This window comes from Corylus avellana, chromosome 3 (assembly GCF_965113065.1).
Source record: "Corylus avellana chromosome 3, dhCorAvel1.hap1.2, whole genome shotgun sequence".
NCBI lineage: Eukaryota > Viridiplantae > Streptophyta > Magnoliopsida > Fagales > Betulaceae > Corylus > Corylus avellana.
The window spans coordinates 28,106,970-28,127,538 of NC_142492.1; the positions used below are offsets into that span (position 1 = coordinate 28,106,970).

At 36.4% G+C, this 20,569-nt stretch overlaps 1 protein-coding gene across 1 annotated transcript; it reads right to left on the reverse strand.

Annotated features, from left to right (window-relative positions):
* Positions 1–9,855: 9,855 nt before the first annotated feature.
* On the reverse strand, positions 9,856–20,018 carry LOC132174839 (uncharacterized). Its single transcript, XM_059586535.2, has 10 exons — positions 19,763–20,018; positions 16,542–16,601; positions 16,398–16,437; positions 12,548–12,726; positions 12,370–12,408; positions 12,095–12,181; positions 11,800–11,860; positions 11,213–11,337; positions 10,496–10,587; positions 9,856–10,400 (listed from the first exon to the last, which is right to left on the reverse strand). The coding sequence occupies exons 1-10, from the start codon at positions 19,808–19,810 to the stop codon at positions 10,286–10,288; spliced, it is 846 nt and encodes a 281-aa protein (XP_059442518.1). The 5' UTR covers positions 19,811–20,018; the 3' UTR covers positions 9,856–10,285.
* Between the last annotated feature and the right edge of the window lie 551 nt (positions 20,019–20,569).

A 20,569-nucleotide genomic window follows, 5' to 3' on the forward strand; every position in this document is an offset into this window, starting at 1 on the left:
AATCATTACCTCTTTGATATACCTATTTCAAATAAAACCCACCAAAAAAATTGTCAAAATCCATACAAAACCCACCAAGAAAAAGCACATAAATAAACAATACAAAAAAAGATATAAATTTTTTTGATAAATCCTTACCCAAACTGCCACTTCTCTTTATCTTTCTCTCACCGTATGAAATAAAAGCCATGAAAAAATCTTGAGGTTTCATTTAAGACCCATTTAATCACCTTAATATCAAATACCCAAAGCTTAAGTATAAGCAGATAGGATATTTTAAGTATAAGGATATTTGCTTTTCTAGGTTAATTGGTCTTATTTTATTATGGGCTTATTATATTGAGGCTTTATTAAATTGATGCCTTTTTTAAATTACATACTTATCATGATTAGAGGCCTTAAGCTTTTATGAAAAAAAAAAAAAAAAAAATTGGGCCTTAAAAAAAAACAAAGAAAAAAAGAGGCCTTAAATTAAAAAAAAATAAAAATTATTAAAAAAAAAATTTGGGCCAAAAATACACACACACACACACACACACACACACATATATATATATATATATGAGAATAACTTCTATAGGGTCTTAGCACAAACTAAGACCTTTGTGCCCTCCAACAAATTTTTCCCAGTAAAATCCCAAATTTCCTTTCCACCAAGTCCCGATTTTTCCCAATGCAAGAGAAATACAGAGAAATTTCTAATCTGAGAAGGAGGGGGAGAGAGGGAGCACGGGCAGCAGAGAAATTTTTTTTTCTCTATTGCCGTCGGTGAGAGAAATGGGCACTGGAGAGAGGGAGGTAGAGCACCGTTCTTACCCGGCGTTTTCTGTACCGAACGGCATCATCTCCGACTTTCTCTGTACCACCCGGCGTCGTCTCCGGCGGTGTCTCCGGCGGCAGGTTGGTGGCTGGGGTGGTTTTGGAGAAAAATATGAAAAGTTTATTCTAGAAAGTGTTTTGTTTTATGTATTATAGAAAAAAGATTATGTGAAACACCATATTTTTGTTATAGTGTTTCACGCTGATGTGTCGCCTTCTTATTAGAGAGCACAAAGGCCTTGGTTTGTGCCAAGACCCTATAGAAGTTATTCTCGTATAGTTACCCATTGACGCAACAATATTAAAAAAATAATATATATATATACACACACACACATATGTAAATGTGTGTGTGTGTGTGAGTGTGTGTATGATTCAGGGATCTAAAGTCAAAAAAAAATTTATCTCCTAATAAAAAAAAAAATAGAAAATAGAAATAAAAGCTCTATCGCTCACAACTATCTCATGTATCGGCCCATGCGTGGCTTCATCTGCCACTATGAACCGACCCTAACCTCTACTCACCCTTATAACCAAATACCAATCAAACCCATGGGCCAAAACTCTACCGGTCAAACCCTCCATATAAAACCCACCCATCGTCTCTCTTTCTTGTATCTACGTCACTCTCCATTGCTATGGTGTCCTAGATGAAATACTATTGACAAAAAGAACGGCCGATCCACCAATCTACTCTCCAATTCATACAAGGTATGAATCAGATCTTCCGAGAAAAAGCCTTTTTGGGTATGTTGATGATGTTGAAGCAATCTATTTTCTTGTTGTTTTGAGATTGCCATTTTTGGTGGTTGATGTAAGCAAACAAGATGGACAAATCTGGGCTCAAAATGGCTTTTGGATGGCTGAAACAACACAGAGGAAGAATGAAGGGAATATCCGAGGCAGGCGAGGGTGTTTGCTTCGGCCAATGCGCTCTGCAGACACTTGAACCGGCGTGGTTAACAGGGAAACAGATAGAAGCAGGACGGCGAACAAGCATGCGGAACGTGCACCGCGGCAGCGGAAAAGTATGGGCCCATACATTTGCCCACAAGACGGTTACAGGAAAACCCGCCGAGACGCGCATGGGGAGAGGGAAAGGAAGTGTCAAATATAGCATTGTTGTAGTTCAACAGGGCAAAATCCTTTATGAAATGAGCGGAGTCGCCGAAAATATTGCCAGAAAGGCCGTTTCAGTTGCGGCATCCAAGATGCCCATACAGACTCGATTCACTGTTGAATCCAATAAGTTATTCGATTTTATTTGCGTTTTTAAAAATAATTCTATTTGCAAATGTACAAATTAAATTTGTAATTTTAAAAAATCTGTATTCGAGTGTAGGGTTCTAGTAGTGTCTTTTCCAACATGTGTATAAGACAATATAAGTTAATCCTAATTTAATCTAAGTCAAATTTTTCAACATTAACCCTTTACTTTTGTATGGGTTTGTGTTGTATGTCGGGTTTCAAGTCGTCTTGAATATAGTCTATATAAGTTAGGATTCGGCTACTATACGGTAGTCACAACTACCACATAATGTTGTTACCCTAAACGGACAGTTTTGACACTTATAACAAAAGTGAGTCTAAAAAAACTCTTGTTTTTAGTCGTCTCTTTTATCCTTGCTGCCACCATGTTCTTGTTCTTCCATCCCATCCAAAATAACGAGCAGACCCAACAAAACATTAACAATTTCTGGATACCCAGCAAAACATTGAAAGCATTTGTCACCAAGTAGAGGACTACGATTTTTGCAAAAAAACTCTCAACTCCAACCTGAAAAACCCATATGCAAGCTTGCAAACAAACTCTCAACTCAAACTTGAAAAACTCATATTTGACAATACCAATTGAACCCATAGAAGCCGGATCCTATGTGGGTTCAATTGGTATCAAGTGACAAATGCTTCAATGTTTTGTTGGATATCCAGAAGTTGTTAATGTTTTGCTGGGTCCACTTTGAATGGGATGAAAGAACAAGAACATGGTGGCAGCAAGGATAAAAGAGACAACTAAAAACGACAGATGTTTTTTGAGACTCACTTTTGTTGTGAGTCTCAAAATTGTACTGTATAGGGTAACAACATATAATTAAACGGTTCAGACTTATTAACCATAACTCTTTAATTTCGTGTCAAGTTGACGTATCATGTCAAAAATTGTAAGCCCAATAGTTAAGAGTTTATCAAAATCGCAATTTTACTTTTAAAATAGTACATTTTTAAAATGCATCTCTTGCAATGTATAGTTTTTTTTTTTTTTTCAAAGTTTTCAAAGTGCAATCATTTAAAAATGTATTTTTATGATTTGATTCAAAATTGCACTTCAAAAAAATTCAAGAATGTCAAGATCTACATTGCTATCAAGCCTAGGTTCTTCCAAATAAGACTCTAATTGATTCTTTTGTGAATTAGGATCCAACCCACCATATGTTTTAAATTCCTACATAAAAAAACAAAAAACAAAGAATATAAATATAATTTACTAAGTGGTTAAGAGGATATATATTATATACTAACAATATCACATAAATCACTAAATAAACATATAATTTTACAATTCTCATTTTGTTAGGCTTGGAAAGTGCTTTGTCATCGACAGGTTTTAGAGCAGTTGTAGTGCTTGAAGGTGAAGTTGTAGGAGAACCACTATATTCCATAAAAAGAGAGAATAATTGACCACAAATATGCTTAAACTGACTAAAGCCATCCACTCCATAAATTTACGTATAGCAGAAATTTACAAAATGTGTTTTGTAACGAGGATCCAAAATAACTGCTATGGCCAACACTGAACTGAAGCTTGACCAATATTTCTCAAATTTTGAGAGCATTTTAGTTGCCTTTAATCATTTATACTCATCTTCACTCCCATTCTCTTCCTTTAAGGACATATAAATTCTCGAATCCGCAGGAAAATATAAGTTGGTTGTGGGATATTTTGTATTAGAAAATTCACATGTAGCATTGTAAAAGCTACACAAGAAACTGCTAATACTTTCCATCTTTTCCCATTCAAGTAAAGTAGGGCAATGCTTAAAGTTTGGTTCAGTCATCTCTAAATAACTAAAAGCAAGTCGATAATGAATGACACTCACAAGCATAAGATATATGGAATTTTATCTAATTGACACGTCTTGTTTTAGCCCCATTTTACTATTTACTGACATTTGATTCACAACCTGCATAAACTTTTGTTTCGTTAGTTGTGATCCTTTAACATACTTAACACAATCACGAATCTTTTGGAGAGCACCATCAATCTCTTTCAAACCATCTTGTATTATTAAAGTAAGAATATGTGCACAACAACGAAGGTGAAAGAACTCACCAGAAGAAACAAGGACTTTCTTAATGTTCAATTGATCTTTTAATAACCCAACAAAATTATCATTGGATAAAGCATTATCTAATGTGATAGAGAAAACCTTAGTCTCAATCCCCCACGCTTGTATCATAGTGTGCATCTTTTCACACAAAAATGCTCCATTATGAGGTGGGGCCATGAATGAAAAGTTCAACACCCTTTTTTGTAAGACCCAATATGTATTAAAATAATGTGTTGTGTATATATTCATCAATTGTCAAAGAAGTCCACAAATCAGATGTTAAAGAAATCCTCCAACGACAACAATTCAATATAGCTTTAAGCTTTTGTTTTTCACTTGCATACATCTTACCCAAGCCAGCCTTAACAATGTTTCTAGATATAAGTTGTACACCATTACGCAAGTATTGCATTGATTCTCTTACACCCTCATATTCAACATATCGAAAAAGCAAATCATGCTTAATAATCGATGCAACAACCAATTCTCTAAATCTTTTAGGATCAAACTTAGAGGAAATTACTGATATACCTCCCCGACTTTCAAATAAGAGCATTTGCCCAATATCAAGTGTGTCTTTCCTATCGCAAGTTTATATGTATCGAGTCATATTTTCAGTTCCACATTCGCCGGGAGCCTTGTATGTTTTACCACATGCCTTGCATTTTGCAAATTACATATTATCACGTTCCACATTAATGAGATCAAAAAAATTCTAAACAACTGAGGTTCTCCTATGCTTTTTGGTCACCTTCTTACTAGTGCATTGACTTCTAGAAGACTCTTATGTTGGATTTAATTCAACCATATCATCTTCAAATATGTCTTCCATAGTATCTTCCTTATGTATTTCTATTTCGTTACTCATCTACACACATCATCGTTAATAAATCAATTCCCGTTAGACATATATCTTAACTAAGAGTTTCTAGAAAAATATCCTTAAAATGCTTTAAATCTGAATCAGTAAAATGACAGAAATAGAATGACACAATGAATCTACAATCTTGTCCTCTCGTTCATCTGTTTTGTTGTGCTTGTGTTCTCTCTCGGTGAGTACTGTTTTTGGGGGTTTTCACTCAAACTCTCCCCTTCCCTGTTTGTTTGTGTGTGCCGCTGATCTTCTCTCTGCTCGCTTCGCTGCTCACCGCTCGCTGTTGGGTCTTTTCACGCGCCCCTCCCGCGCCAAGCTTTTTGTGCCACCTTCCGCGGCGGTTTCCGGCTAGCTCGCGATCGGCCTCCTCCGGCTGCCGTGACCTGCTTTGAGTGTTTTTCACATTTATTTTCCTGTTTTGTTGTTTTCTGTTTTGTATTTCCTTTGAGTTCCCTTGTATTTGGTTTTATTTGCTGTAATTTCTTTTCCTGTATTAGTTTTATTGTTCCCTTTATTTCCCTGTATGGTTTTATTTATGCTTGTAATAAGGCTTTCTCCTCCTGCTTTGTTGCGCCTGGTTGCTGCCCGATATTACTGGTCCAAACCTTTGGGTTGTGGATGTGAAATTTATCCTGGCTTTCGAGTCGAGGAGGATAAGTATCGGCTTGTGGGTTTTGCTCTCAAGGCCGAGGAATAAGTATCGGCTTAGGGGTTTTGCTCTCAAGGCCGATGAATAAGTATCGGCTTGGGGGTTTTGCTCTCAAGGCCGAGGAATAAGCGCTACCTATGCATTAGATGGTGTCTGTTTGATACAGATCTGAGTTTTCAACCTGATATTTAGTCATAGATTAGCGGATGCTGTGTTTTGGTTGATTTGGTCTGTTGTTGATGATTGTATTTTTAGCTTCGGCTATGATTTACTTCTGAGCTTTTTGCTCTGTTTGTAAGAGCTTTAGGCTCGCAACTTTTATCAATGAATGAGTATGATATGTTTCAAAATTTGACATTATTGGTTAACGATAATAAATATTTGTAGTAAAAGTAATTAATTATAGTAATTAACCTAACAACAAACACATATTAATTTGTAGACTTGAGTTTTTGTAATAAACACTGATTAATTTCAAATGAAGCGTTTGGAACAGAGTACCCAAAAATAAGAAATCAACTTGCAGTTATACACATAAGATCAAGAAATCAACTAATCTATAAGGAATAGAGTACCCAAATCTAAAATTTCATATTAAAATTACATTATTCAATGGAAAGAAAATACCTGGAGGCTGGAATTAGAGTAGGCTGTAGTGCCGCTGTGCCGCAAACCAAGAGAGACGAAGAGACCGAGGAAGAAGGAGAGACCGATAGAGGTAGTGGTAACGCCTCGAACCAAGAGAAAGGGAGAGACTGACGGAGAGAGTCGAGAGACCGAGAGAGAGAGAGACTAAGAGAGTGTGACAGATCGGAGTGAGGGGCTGAGGGCGTGACTGTGTGAGCTGTGAGAGAGTCGAGAGGTGAGGCCGTGAAACCAAAACTATTGCAAACTAGTTTGAGGTCGTGACTCGTGAGGGTGAGGCCGTGAGAGAGTCGAGAGATAGTGAGGTCAGGTGAGGGTGAGCCGGTGAGGTGAGGCGGCCATGAGAGAATGGAGAGGGTAGTGAGTAGTGAATGATGGTAAGTGACGCAAGTGCAAAGTGATGGCTAGGGTTATTGCGTTAGTCTACTTACTTACTACTTATGTGTATTAAAAAAATAATAATAAATACGGGTCAACCCACGGACCCACGAGTTGGACACGACCCAACATGTTTATTAAACGACCCGTTTAGACCTGAACCCGTTTAGACTCAACTCTAACATTACGTGTCGAGTTCGCGAGTCACGGGTTAAATTACCAGCACTAAACAAAAGTTATGAAATGGAAAGGTTGAACATCCTCATTATTTTATATTTAATATTTCCTATTTATCTAAACTTAAATTTAATGTTTGCTTTAACTTCTAATACCAAAACCAAAAGCCATTTATTTTCTAATATTATTTTGATTGTTATATATATATATATATATATATATATATATATATACACACACATATATATTGTGCTAATGAATGAATATTATGTGTTGAAATTTTAGAATCTTCCATAGAGTTGTTCCAGAAAAGCATAAGCTTTTATATTTTACACCAAAAGATTTTTTCAATTTAAATAAGATTTCTACGAAAATTAAATCGGATTTTTAAGTAAATTGATGATTCTACATTTTGCATGTCCACTAGCACCTAGTCTCTTCTCCCTTTATTTTATTTATTTCTTTTCTTTCGTTTCTCTCATAAAAGCTAAAGTTTCACTCCTCTCTCAAAACTCTCTGTACCCCTTTTCCTTCTCTCTTGCAATTTGGAATTGCAAGAATGAGCTTTTTATAATTGAAGCTTGCGGTCACTCTAGCCTCTAGAGCATTCTATTACTCACCAAATTTTCCTAGCTAAATTAGCTACAAATCACATTTATTTATTTTGACTATCAACTTTCTTAAAGCACCGCATGCAACACTATCATTTTAACTATTTACGTTTACTATTCAATTTAAATATTTTTTTTTCATTATTTGTTTATTCTTTCTCTAACATTTATATTTTTAAACATTTGTCTTTTTCAACGTTGCGGAGGAAATGAACAGTTGTGTTTAGCGTGAAAAAGAAATAAAAAAGTCAGAGTGAAAAGAAATTTTATTATTTTTTTGTGAGCAAATAATTGACTCACCAAACAAAAATCATCATTTTGCTAAGGCTATTGGGGAGGGTTTTCTTTTTAATTTTTTATGATTTTTAGGATTTTGGCTCACCAAAAAACTATTTTGCAGAGTTCAATATAAAATATGGCATGTATAAAAAAAAGTTAATGAACAAGCACCTGCGAACCATCAACAAACCTTTATTAGAATGCGAGTAGATTATGGAACAGGATCCTCTCCAGTCCATTATGGACTAGAGAATATTCAGTTCATGGCTAGGATTTCATTTGAGAAATCCTATGGCCACAAATAAAATACATATCCCATTAATAAAAAAAAATATATATATATATATTATTTTAAATAAAAAAAAAATTAAGAAAAAAAAAAAAGAAAAAGATGAAGGGGGTAGCCGGCCACCCCCATTTTGGGCAGGGGGTGGCAAGAGCCTTGGGGGTGGCTCGGCCACCCCCTTTGGGGCAAGGGGTGGCCGAAGCCACCCCATGGCCCTTGGGGGTGGTTCGGCCACCCCGAAGGGCCAACCTTTTTTTTCTTTTTTTTTTTTAACTTGGCCCTTGGGGGTGGTTCGGCCACCCCCTGGCCGGCCATTGGGGGTGGCTCCTACCCCAAATGGGGGTGGCCGGCCACCCCCTATGGTGGCCAGCCACCCCCTTCATCTTTTTTTTTTATTATTAATTTTTTTTTAATTTAATATATATATATATATATATATATATATATAGGGGTGTAAACGAGCCGAGCTTGAGCGAGCTTCCCTTGTTCAGGCTTGGCTCGTTTAAATTTTACTCGAGCTCGAGCTCGAGTCGAGCTTAAGGGCGAGTCAAAAAAATCGAGCTTGAGCTAATAATAAGTCGAGCCGAGCCAGCTCGCGAGCTGGCTCTTATATTTAATGTTTTTGTTTTAAATTTTTTTTTTTAACTTCAAGTACTTTTAAATGGCTTAAGAAGTTAGTTTGCATATGAGCATTTGCTTAACCTGACTAGTCGAGTATGGAGCCTGAGTCAATACAGCAAGGCATTTGGTTTCAAAGAGAGAGGATATGCATCATTTTATAGATAAGCAAACTTAGAGATTGATGTTTTTTTAACAATGTGGGACAAGTTAACATGTTGCATTCAAACTGCATTGGGACAACGCCACTTACAAAAAAATATTTTTTTAACGTTTCTCTCTCAATCCCCCTCACCAGTCACAACGGATCTTCCACCTAAACTCTCATTTCCCACTCTCTCACTCTCACTCACCAAACAGGTAGTGATAGTGTTTGGGTCTGTTTGATTCTTTAATAGTTTATACCTTTCGCAATCTCCCTCAATAGTTTCTGCTTGATTCTTCTTTCCTTTCATTTGGATATGTTCTAATTGAATCAAGGTCTTTTTAATGATTGCTCTCTCTCTTTGATCATGAAAGGTCTAGAATTTTTCATTCTCTAACGCTTAAATATAAATGCAATTTTAAAGTTTTAATAATTATGAGATTTATAATTAATTATTTATTACTTAGTTTATATATATATATATACACACACTCGAGCTCATACGAGCTGTTCACGAGCTTAGCCGAGTCGAGCCAAGCTTGCTTCGTTTAATATTCGAGCTAGGATTTGTGTTCATGAAGTGCTTCATTTAATATTCGAGTCGAGCACGAGCCGAGCTTATGCGAGCCGAGCTCGAGCTTGCTCGCGAGACGCTTCGCTCACTTAACAGCCCTATATATATATATATATATATATATATTATTATTTTTTTATTAATGAGATATGTGTTTTATTTGTGGCCATAAGATTTCTCAGATGAAATCCTAGCCATAAACTAAATATTCTCCAGAAGAGGATCCTGTTCCAGTAGATTACCTACTGGCAAATTAATTATTCATTAACCCCTCCATAATTAGTGCAATAATTTGATAAAACCTGAAAGAAACCCATCACATATCTCTCAATTTCTGAAATCATAAGTATCATAGATTCCACCTTCAGATAATTTAAGCCTTTTTGCAGAAACACTTCGTAGAAATGTGCGTCCATTGACGAATTGCTCTATAATAATAATAATAATAATAATAATAATAAAAACTGCATGTAAACAAGTAATAGTATTGAGTACCAAGTTAAACATATTAGACGTCTTATGTGCCAATTTGCCACATGTCAATTCTTACATAATTGATCTAAAATAAAATATTAAAAAAACCCCCCAAAGAGATCTATGCCGTCCAAGGGTGCATATGAACAAGTTTTCTATGAATTTCTAAAACCAGGCCGCCACAAATACAGGACAATGTGTAATATGTTGGCTTTCCCATAAGCAGATTGAGTAAATCTAGTCCAACTCGGATATTACGCATGCTTTCAACAATTTCCCCAAGTTGCCTACTCTAGGACAACCTATCTGACCAAAATCTTTAGTCCAGAAAACCTTTTGGGCCAATAACTTAAAGAACCGAGAATATAATATGGGTTGTTTTAGAAGAAATTGGAGGGCAAAAAAGAAAAAGAAAAAGAAGTATAGTTCAAACGTCGGTCAAGATTAATGAAGATACAATCACCACATATGCCAGAAAAAAGAAAATGGCTATCTGAATGAAGAACTTCGGATTTTCCCTCATGTTGGGGGATGTAACAGCCCTGTAAACCAGAAAACAATTTGGTTCAGAACAGAATCGAAGGAAATGACTGGTAATTAACTGATGAAATTGAATCTATGCTGCAAATGATGTTACCTGGCAATGCGCTGAGAGAGTCGGTGAAAGGGTAAACTCTGGATGAAGACGATGCCTGGTCCGGTTAGAACAGCTGTTACTAGATTCTCACCCTGCAAGATGGCAAACAAGCTTGGAAATTGGAAACAATTGATGCATTATTAATAAGACAGCTATGGGTATCAGTGAAAACGTAAAGATCAGGTACACTTTGAGACACCATATTCGCTGGGACCAACGATCTTCTCCATTTCAAATGAAATTAATAGTATCTATTTCATTATTAGTAAGACATACTAACATTAACATCATATATATCGTTAGATACATTAATTTTAAATTATGACCATAAAATTGATACTCTCCATTTCATTTGAAATTGAGAATCTTATTCCATTGGGTGGACCCAACCACTGAGATAGCAAGTTTTTGGGGGTGGGGGATAGTAAGTATTGAAGGGCTTGGTCAACCTTATCATTAAAGTCCCCCAGAGCCACCTGAATCTTCATCTTTAGATGCGGCCACATATACATAAGATGCTCATAAAAATCAGACGGCTTCAATTTAGTTTTCTCTCTCTCAACAAAGCAAAGTTGAAATATGAAGATTGATTCGGTTTTTTTTTTTTTTTTTTTTTTTTTGGAAGAGGAAATATCAACTACATCACATAAATGGGTTTTAACGAACCAAAAAATAACAAGGAAAGAAAAAGTAACAAGATGTATAGCAGAAACTCACCCCAAAAACAGCTCTTCTCATAGGACCATTGTACTTGATTTGAACATTGACAGTGGTTGTCAGGGCAACAATGCAAGATACATCAACAGCTAATACCTCACCCACTTCAAGAATTTTCTGTACAACTAGCCAATAGAGAAACCCATGGAGAATTAGTCCAAAGGGCAAATATTGGAGCTCTAATTTTGTTATTTGAACTAATTTTGTAATTTGAATTAGTCCAGGAAGTAGAGTAATCAATCAAGAAATAATAAGGCACAAAGGGAAAAAGGGGGGGGGGGGGGGGGGGGTTGGAAGAAATAAAAAATAGACAAGTTCTAACTTAGCCAAACACATGAGGCACAAGGAAGTACATTTGGGTTCATATACAAATACTAAGGACACGACTAATCTGTTGGAGGGATGAGGGTACAAGCACAGCCTGGTGCTCAATCCACCCAGACATGCCTTGAACTCAGAGCAGGATTAAAGGCCTGCATGTATCCTGTTCCAATTGCTTTCTCTGCGAACTCATGGCAGAGCCAAACTCTAGAAAGGCATTCATAGAAATTTTCTAAGTCTGTATAAATGATTCAGAAAATTCATACCAGATCCACCCGCAACTATGAATGCAAGTCCTTGGCCGGATAGCTTCTGCCTCAGAAATCCCTATAATAAACTTAACATATTATTTACCATTGAAAGAAATATTTAAACGTCTTCCAAATAGGTAAACACATCACAATTGGGAGACCAGTGAAATAATGCAAAGAGATAGGATACTCAAAATAACAAAAGACAAAAAAGAAAAGAAACAAAAAAGAAAAGAAAGGAAAAGAAACAACTCAACTGCTGGAAGGACTGCAAGAGGCCAATTAAAATAACAGAAGAAGAAGAACTCACCTCTGCACCAGTGATGATGTTACGTGCCCTCTGATCAACTGTATTACTGACCTTCACATCATTGATGGAGCAAAGGAATGCATCTGGCTGCAGATCATTTTAACTAAGTCACATAAAAGTACAGCTGACAGAAATAAAGAAAAGGAAAAGGTGATTATATCATAAGACCACCGGAGATTATGTAAAGTTGCTCACTGCCAAACGGTAAAATACCAGGAAAGGATTGCAAACTTAGCAGAGCAAAGAGGCAAGTAAAGCAAATAATTTGGCTCTACCTGACATAAAATTTCTCCACTGAACATTGCCAAATCAATCTGTAGAATAATGCCAGAAACATATGACAAGACTAGAGTTAGCCATAATCTAATAGAAAGAATGAATCTTCAGCATGCTGACTTAAAATGAGTAAGAAATTAAGTATTCACAGAAATGTGGTGTCTAAAAAGCACATACCGGGAGAATTCTCGCAAGAGAAGGTGCGGCAATTCCAACAAACCCATCACTTGGACCAGGATTACGAAAAACTATACTACTCACACTCTTCCCGAAAAGCCATTGCCACATACCTACTTCATTTTCAGGGGCATAAACATTTTCCATTTCAATGGACCCAGACATGAAGCACATGGAACCTACAAATTTTCATATATCAGTTGCTACACAATAAGCCAAGAAAAAATACATTTTATGATCTATAACTCAAATGAGAAAACAAATATAACTTCAGTCAAGAAAAGTTTTGTCAAATTTAATCCATAATCCATTCTAGAAATATAGAAGATAACTACTTGAGATGATAAAAATCGTAAAAGAGTTCCAACAAATAATTTTCAATGAGCTCTCCATGTCTTTGTCCCTATAGCAACAAGCCCCTGCTACATGGCTCCAACCCAGTTGGCTAGATTAAAGATGCAGAAGATGATCTGCTGGACTTTTTGTTCATATGGGATGCAAATATTGCTTAAAGAAAAAACACAACAGACATCTAACACAGCATGTGGACTATTAAGAAGAGCACAAAGAAGCATTGGTAACCAGCAGCCTCTCCTGAACAAGGTTTAGCAGGGGATGGAGATGCAAGTCCAAATAGAAAAAGAATACGGAGCTAAGAAAAACATGGAAACATCTCCTATATTGCCCTACAAAAGTAAGGAGCATTCGCCAATCCTAAAGAACAAACACTAAGGCAGTGCTGTGCATATGGAATATCACAAGGAAGAAATAGATGTTAGCATATATGCATTTAAATGGGGATGGAACTTATATGGCTCGAAGCACACCCAACTAGAGAGCTAAATGACGTAATCGCAAAATCACACAGTGAAAGTAGGAAAAAGGGAGGAGAAAGAAGCTAAAAAGGGGGAGAGAGAAAGAAGTTAAGGGGAGAAAAAGAGAGAAGAAACCAAGGGGGAGAAAGAGAGAAAGGAGAATCAATTCCACATACTTTTTATTCCATCAAAGTCTGCTTCCATTGGAGTACAAAACACTATTAAATAGACCAAAGACTAAAACCCTAATCTAGCGCAATGCCCATTTATTGAATTATCAAAAACATCCTTAACTCTTGAAAATTAAATACAACATAAAGCTAAATACTAATAAGACTAAATTAAGGTATAGACCGGCAACATGTGAAGTTGAGGTGGTCTTGATTTGAAACAAAGACCACCATGAGTCTGATGATGCGACGACTGCATGGGCTGATGGCAAAAATTGAAGGGGAAGGTGGTGTGGGATTTGCAAATTGAGATCCACCAACATCGCATGAAACTAGAGGCCGATACGTTCAACACAAAGCGCACAAAGAGTGGTGACTAGTGGACAGGTATGCGAGTGAGGACACCAAGACTGGTGGGGGGTGCAGCTGAAGGTTGTGACAATAGGACCATGACAGCGGCATTGACAAGATGGTTCCAACATGGGTTTGTCAAAAAGGTTGAGACTTCGAGTTGGATATGGTTTGTTGACCTTGCGAAGGGGATTTTCTAAGCTTTTTTTTTTCCTCTTTGAACTAGGTGGTGGATACCAATTGTTATCTGCCCCCATTGGAGTAACAAAATAGACTTCGAGGTGGTTTGTTGACTTTGCACAATTGTTATGGTAAACAATCGGGTTTGGCTTTGGCTCTGATACCAATTTGACGTAGAACCACATTAATCACAAAATCACATGGTGAAAGTAGGGAAAAGAGTGGAGAAAGAAGCTAAAAAGGGAGAGAAAGAAGAAGAATCAATTCCTTATATTTTTTATTCTATCAAAATCTGCCCCCATTGGAGTGCAAAACAAACTTAAATAGACTAACAACTAAATCCTAATCTAGGGCAACACCCATTTATTGAATTACCAAAAACACCCTTGACTCTAGAAAATTAAATAAAAAATAAATCTAAATACTAATATCCCAGATTTTTTTAAACAAATAATTGATCTAAGTTAAATAAGATTAAATTAACGGAAAATTTGTGTCTTGCCTCTTGCGTCTTTAAAATGAAACTTTAGCAGGATTATTGGTGCCTCCTAAACCCATTTGAAACTCACACGACAGTAGATAAAACATGTCACATCATAAACAGCCACAGAAATATAGATGATGGGAATGAAGGAATGTTATTTGTAAAGATTTTAACACAAGATCACAGAGCAAGCAGAAAGCTGCATGGTTACAGATTGCAAGTCCAAGGAAAGGAAATCCATTTCTGGGCAAGCTGACATGAAATAGCATATAAACGATAAGAATCCTTAGCATATAGGATGCAGAAAGATTAACTGCCAAATTGACAGATCCTATTCCTTTTTATCAGTACCAAAGTATGTAATAACACAAAGTAATGTCAACCAAACAGCTCCAAATTAAAACAGGGCTAGAATGTAAACATAGCCAAACCACGACTCAAGTGAAAACAACATGGTTATTAGAACCATTCTAGTCAGTTAAATGTTCCTGGCATACCTATTTTCAAATGGACAGACAAGCCCCTAATATAGTTTTCCTCACACAGGTGTAACAAAATCGATTGTATACAACTCTATGCACAGCCAAAACCAATGATGAAAGAGCATCACTGGATAAGATTATCCATGTCATCCATCATCAAGGAAAAGAATTATGAATGACTGACAAGATTAATTAATTATGGTCTCCACTCACAACCTTTTAATACCCATAACCAATCTTTCACTATATTATGTTCTTGAAATAAAAAAACAGCACTTCAAACAACAACAAATTGGCATCAAGAACTGACCAAGTCTCCAACACCATACTAGTAAAATCACTTAGAGAACTTCTTGTGACTACTTTAGTATATGAAATTAAATGCTTAAATTTATCCTTTCCTATCATCTTAACTCTAGAACTCCAGAACTCTGGCCAATCTTCTATCAAGCTTCCTCTTGCATTTCAGAACCCGTTGGCTAAAGGTTTTGTTTTTGTGATTGCGTGGTTTAAACAAAGATCAACGAGAGGTTTAAGAATAAGGCTTATATAGACCCCGGGAAAACAAGAAGTTTGAGTGCAAGTCGGATTCTGAAAAAATAACTTTTGGAAGGCGGCGTTCGGATGGATAAATGTCTCATTTGGATGCGGCTAGGGATTCACAGATTCATTGCTGACTGCATTCGAACATAGTCCAACCATACGTTCGACTGGATGATTCCACCGTTTGCGATCCTTCTCCCATTCGTACAGTGTCCGACCATGAGTTCCAATCGAGCAAAACTGTGACATCTTTGATTTTATGCCATTCAACCAACCACCAACCACCAACCATTACTCCAAACAAGCTATTTTGAAATTCACAATTTTACTCACTGAAGACTGACGTTTGAACCCTGTGCGAATGCCACTCCGAACAAATGCTTTTGGATCACTTCATTATGTGTATTGACATATGCCATTCGGACACAGTGTGACCGCCAGTTCAACTGGCCTCTAAAATTTGTTTCCTTTTGAAAGTGCCTTATTCGAACATCTACCAACCGAGACTTCGACCGAGCCATTATGGACCTCAATTTTGACCAAGTGTCTGAATTCCAGTTTACTTACCGACTTAACCTAACAAACATAGACTTACAACCAACTTCGTTTTGACATAGAATTTGCTAATAATCACCAATGGATAAGCATCAGAATTAAAAATTATTAGATAGATCTAAAAGAACAACACCTCCCCCCCAGGAAAGAAATTAGAAAAGAAAAGAAAAAGGAAGAATGATAAGCTAACAGGATGATGTTAGTTCTCTTTGAAATCTAACAACTACATGGAATTGACCATAAATTGAAAACCCATATTGGGCAACTTACCAGGTTTTGCAATGATCCTTTCTTGTGACTTCAACATTATCTGAAAATGTGCAAACCATAATTAAAATGTTTATGAGATAAAGATACAGAAGCAGAGGAATACGAAAAACAAATTTGCAAACTTTGGGATAATCATGCATATACCTGAACCACCTGAGCTTCACCACCCAAAATCTGAAAAGGTATCACAGCATCTTGCGGACTCTACAGTAGTACAATATCACGCATCAGATTATGCAGCATATTGAATATCAGCACACAAGACATCAAGGACCATCAATATTTGCACAATTCATATTAATATGAGAATGCCAGCTCCTTTGATCATGCCAGACTTCAAAAAAAACACAAAATTAAGCTTATATCAGGAGCAACCACCAATATCACATTATACATACAACCAATTTTGTAGCAAAGCATTCAATTCATAGTATATTATAGTTTACTATTGATCAAATTCACAATCTTTTCATAAGAATTAGGGAAAATTACTAAATCACTCCTTAAATTTTGGGCCTCTATCAAATCGGTTCCTGCGTTTCTATTTTTAGGGGTAATTACCTTTTGCCCCATGAACTACAGAGCATTGACACTTTCACCCCATGAACTACTAACTATAACACCTGAACCCATCAAACTACCATCTTATGACAAAAAATCCCATTCCGTCAGTCAAATGAGTTAAAAGTGACGGTCATGTGCCATTTTAAATTTTTTTTCTTCCACTTTTGCCCTCACTTCATTTTATTTACTTTTACAAATAAATAAAAAAAAACAAAATAATTAAAAAATTAAAAAAATCGCAGCCCAAGGTTCATCTTCTTCTCTTCCTCCTCAATCGCAACCCAGCAAACAAGAAATGCAAGAATCCAAGCAAACAAGGAACCCATACAGATTGGTTCCTTCAAATACATGAATGACCATTGCTTTTATCACTAATTACTAAATATATGCAAATGTTTTCATCTTGATTTGGTTTTGTTGTTTGGATTTGGATTTGGGCGGTTGAGTTTTGGAGATGGACATGGAGATTTGGAAGGGGGTTGTGAAATGGGTTTGTCGGCTTTGGGTGGTTGAGTTTTGGAGTGTGATTGCTTGGGAGATTGAGGACTAGTTGTCTCCATAACTCATATGGATTGGTGTTTGGGTTGAAGTGCAGCGAAAGAGAAGCGCAAAGTGGAAGAAAGCTTTGGTGGAGGAAAGGGGGTCTCTGGTTCTTGGGCAGGGGAAGCCATTGATGGTGTTTTGGAGCTTTGATAGAATTTTTTTCTGTTCTTTTTGGCCCTTGGGGGTGGCCTCGAGGGCCAAACGGTGGCCCTTGGGGGGTGGTCCGGCCACCTCTAAAGCCATATCAAAAAAATAATAATAATAATAATATTATATTATTTTAGTTTTTATTTATTTTTAAAATGTTAAATAATATTTTATTAATTTTTTAGAAGTGGGACACGTGGCATCTTGATGGCCCTAGGATGGAGGTTATAAGCGTCATTTTACACATAAAGATATTTTCATGTGTTGGATTACTAGAATGGAGGGTATAAGCGTCATTTTCACAGTCTAAGGTGAGGGCAAAAGTGGAAGAAAAAAATTTAAAAATGGCACATGATTTGCACATGACAGTTGACCGTCAATTTTAACCCGTTTGACTGACAGAATGGGGCTTTTTGTTATAAGATGATAGTTTGATGGGGTCAGGTGTCATAATTGGTAGTTCATTGGAAGAAAGTGTCAAGGCGCTGTAGTTCATGGGGGCAAAAGGTAATTACCCCCTATTTTTATCTTTTAGCTCCTTGAGTTTGTCTCCATTATCAAATCGATCCTTCAGCTCAATTCCACATAGTTTTCGTCAATTTTTCTCATGGAACCTGAATAAAATTAAAAATTATAACAAGTTGAAGAAACATCAAAGTAGGAGCTGTTAAGGGGTGGCTAGCCATGAGCCACCCCCGACCCTTGATAGAGGAGGTGGCTCATGACCACCCCGTAACCCCTCAGAAGCCTTCAAGCCACCCCCTAATTTTTTTGTCTTTCTTTTAGAAAATTGTATACTTGCAATTTTATACGGTTCCATAAAAAAAAAGTTAATGGAATCTATACGGAATTGGATGAAAGGATCGATTTGATAATGGGAACAACTTCAATGGGGCAATTTGATAAAAACCCAAAAACTCAGGAAGAATAATTATATTGGCAAATTGGAAAGTGTGCTTTTAATAAGGATAACCCTACCATCCTTTGATAAAAACATTCTTTTCCATTCTTTTCCAACTAGCCAGCCGACGCTCATCTTTTCAATAACACTGTCCCAAATATACTTGGCCTTATAGGAGGCCCCTAATGGAAGACCAAGATACTTCAAATGCATAGAAAAAAACCCTGCAGCCCATAATGCCCACCAACCCATCCACATTATCCACATTACCCACAAAAATTTAACAATAGCAGAAACCACAAACTATGATCCATCAAGCATAGATGTCTACGCTGATTGAGTGACTGCCAGAGCATGCATATTATCCTAATGAAATGGACAAAATTGACACATTTTGGACAGGGCGTTTAAGGAAAAGATAAGAAGAAAGGTTGTGTGCAACTAGAGTGTTAAATAGATCTTGATGTGGTATTACTTGAATGATTTCACCAAACATATATCAATTTAATACAAACTATAAGGAAGTTTAAGTCAGGGAGGTAAATAGTAATTTACCCAAAAAAAGATATACGCCAATTGATCCAACTTTTCCTTTAAAAAAAACTGACCGGTGATTCACCTTTATCATTCAGGAAATTTCAATTCCCATCATTGAGATCAGCATGTGCCGACTACACATTGACCATTAGACTGAAGCTTTCACAGCATATGCATAGCAAACACCAATTGCTTGGCCTAATTTCTCCTTGTTTGTTAGCATTGATCTCAAAGTACAAGACTTATCGAGCCATGCAGACAGCTATAAAATAATATTTTGCACAGTCCACACTCAACTCCAAAACCCCCATGATCTAAACACACGCGCACACACAAAAGACAGAGACCAAACTTAGCTAATGGTCTTACAAACTTACCTCCACCAAATTAAAACCTAACTAGCAAACTGATTGACAAATCTTCAATAATGCACATAAAGCAAATCGGATCAAACGCCAAAGCCAAAGCAAACCCCTAAATTCACATACAAATTTATAGAACTAGCTCCATTCAGCTACTGCGAGAAAGATTCAAAATAAAAGACATGAAATTCAGAATTTCTTTTCGTTTCCCTAAGTTTTCTCGGCAATCAAACAGAGAACACACCAAAAACAAACAAACAAACAAACCACAGATCGAATCGTGAAGAAACGGAGTGTGAAGAAGTGAATACCTGGTAGACGTAAGGTTGGAAAGGCGTTGAGAAAAACGGTGCAGCCATGGCGAAAAAACAAAGTACAGCTTTGTATTCCGAGAGATCGAACAGAATGAAATCGTTCAATTTCTTTCTCAGATTTCAATATGCTTCCATTTGTGAAATTGAAATCGTTCAATTTCTTGGCTTCTAGTGCAGGGTTTTGGTTGCCTTCGGAAACCAAATGGACACCAAATTACCAAAATAACCTTGACTGTTAAATGGCTTTGGAATTGGAGTTTCCCGGCATTTTACAGATGTTCAGTGGCGTTTTTGTCAAATTGAGTTCATTTTCAGGTTCAGGTTTTGTCTTTTACTATCTTTTTTTTTTTTTTTCCTGTGCTGTCTTTTACTTATTTGATTTAATTTGCAATTTGTTGGACGGAGTACACGTGGTAGTGTTTATGACGTGGCGCATCTCTGTTGATTGTCGCTCAACTATCGACGTGCTTAAAAATAACCCAATTTTTTTTCTTGTTTCTTTTTTCTCTAACCAAACTATATATATATATATATATATATTTTAAGAAAAACAAAAAGATTATGCTACACGTCCTAAAAATTTTCTCCAATTTTTTTTTTTTCCCTCACAATCCTATGTAATATATTCTTTTAAAAAATTTGTTATCATTTCGTAGGATCGTGACACATCATTTTTTAGAGTAAATTTTAAAAAAAATTTGCGAAATGTAGCATTCATCAAACAAATAGTATAAGTGAAACGACTCAATAAAAACCCTGATACAATTTAAAATTGGCCAAAAGGATGGCCTGAGTCGGTGATTC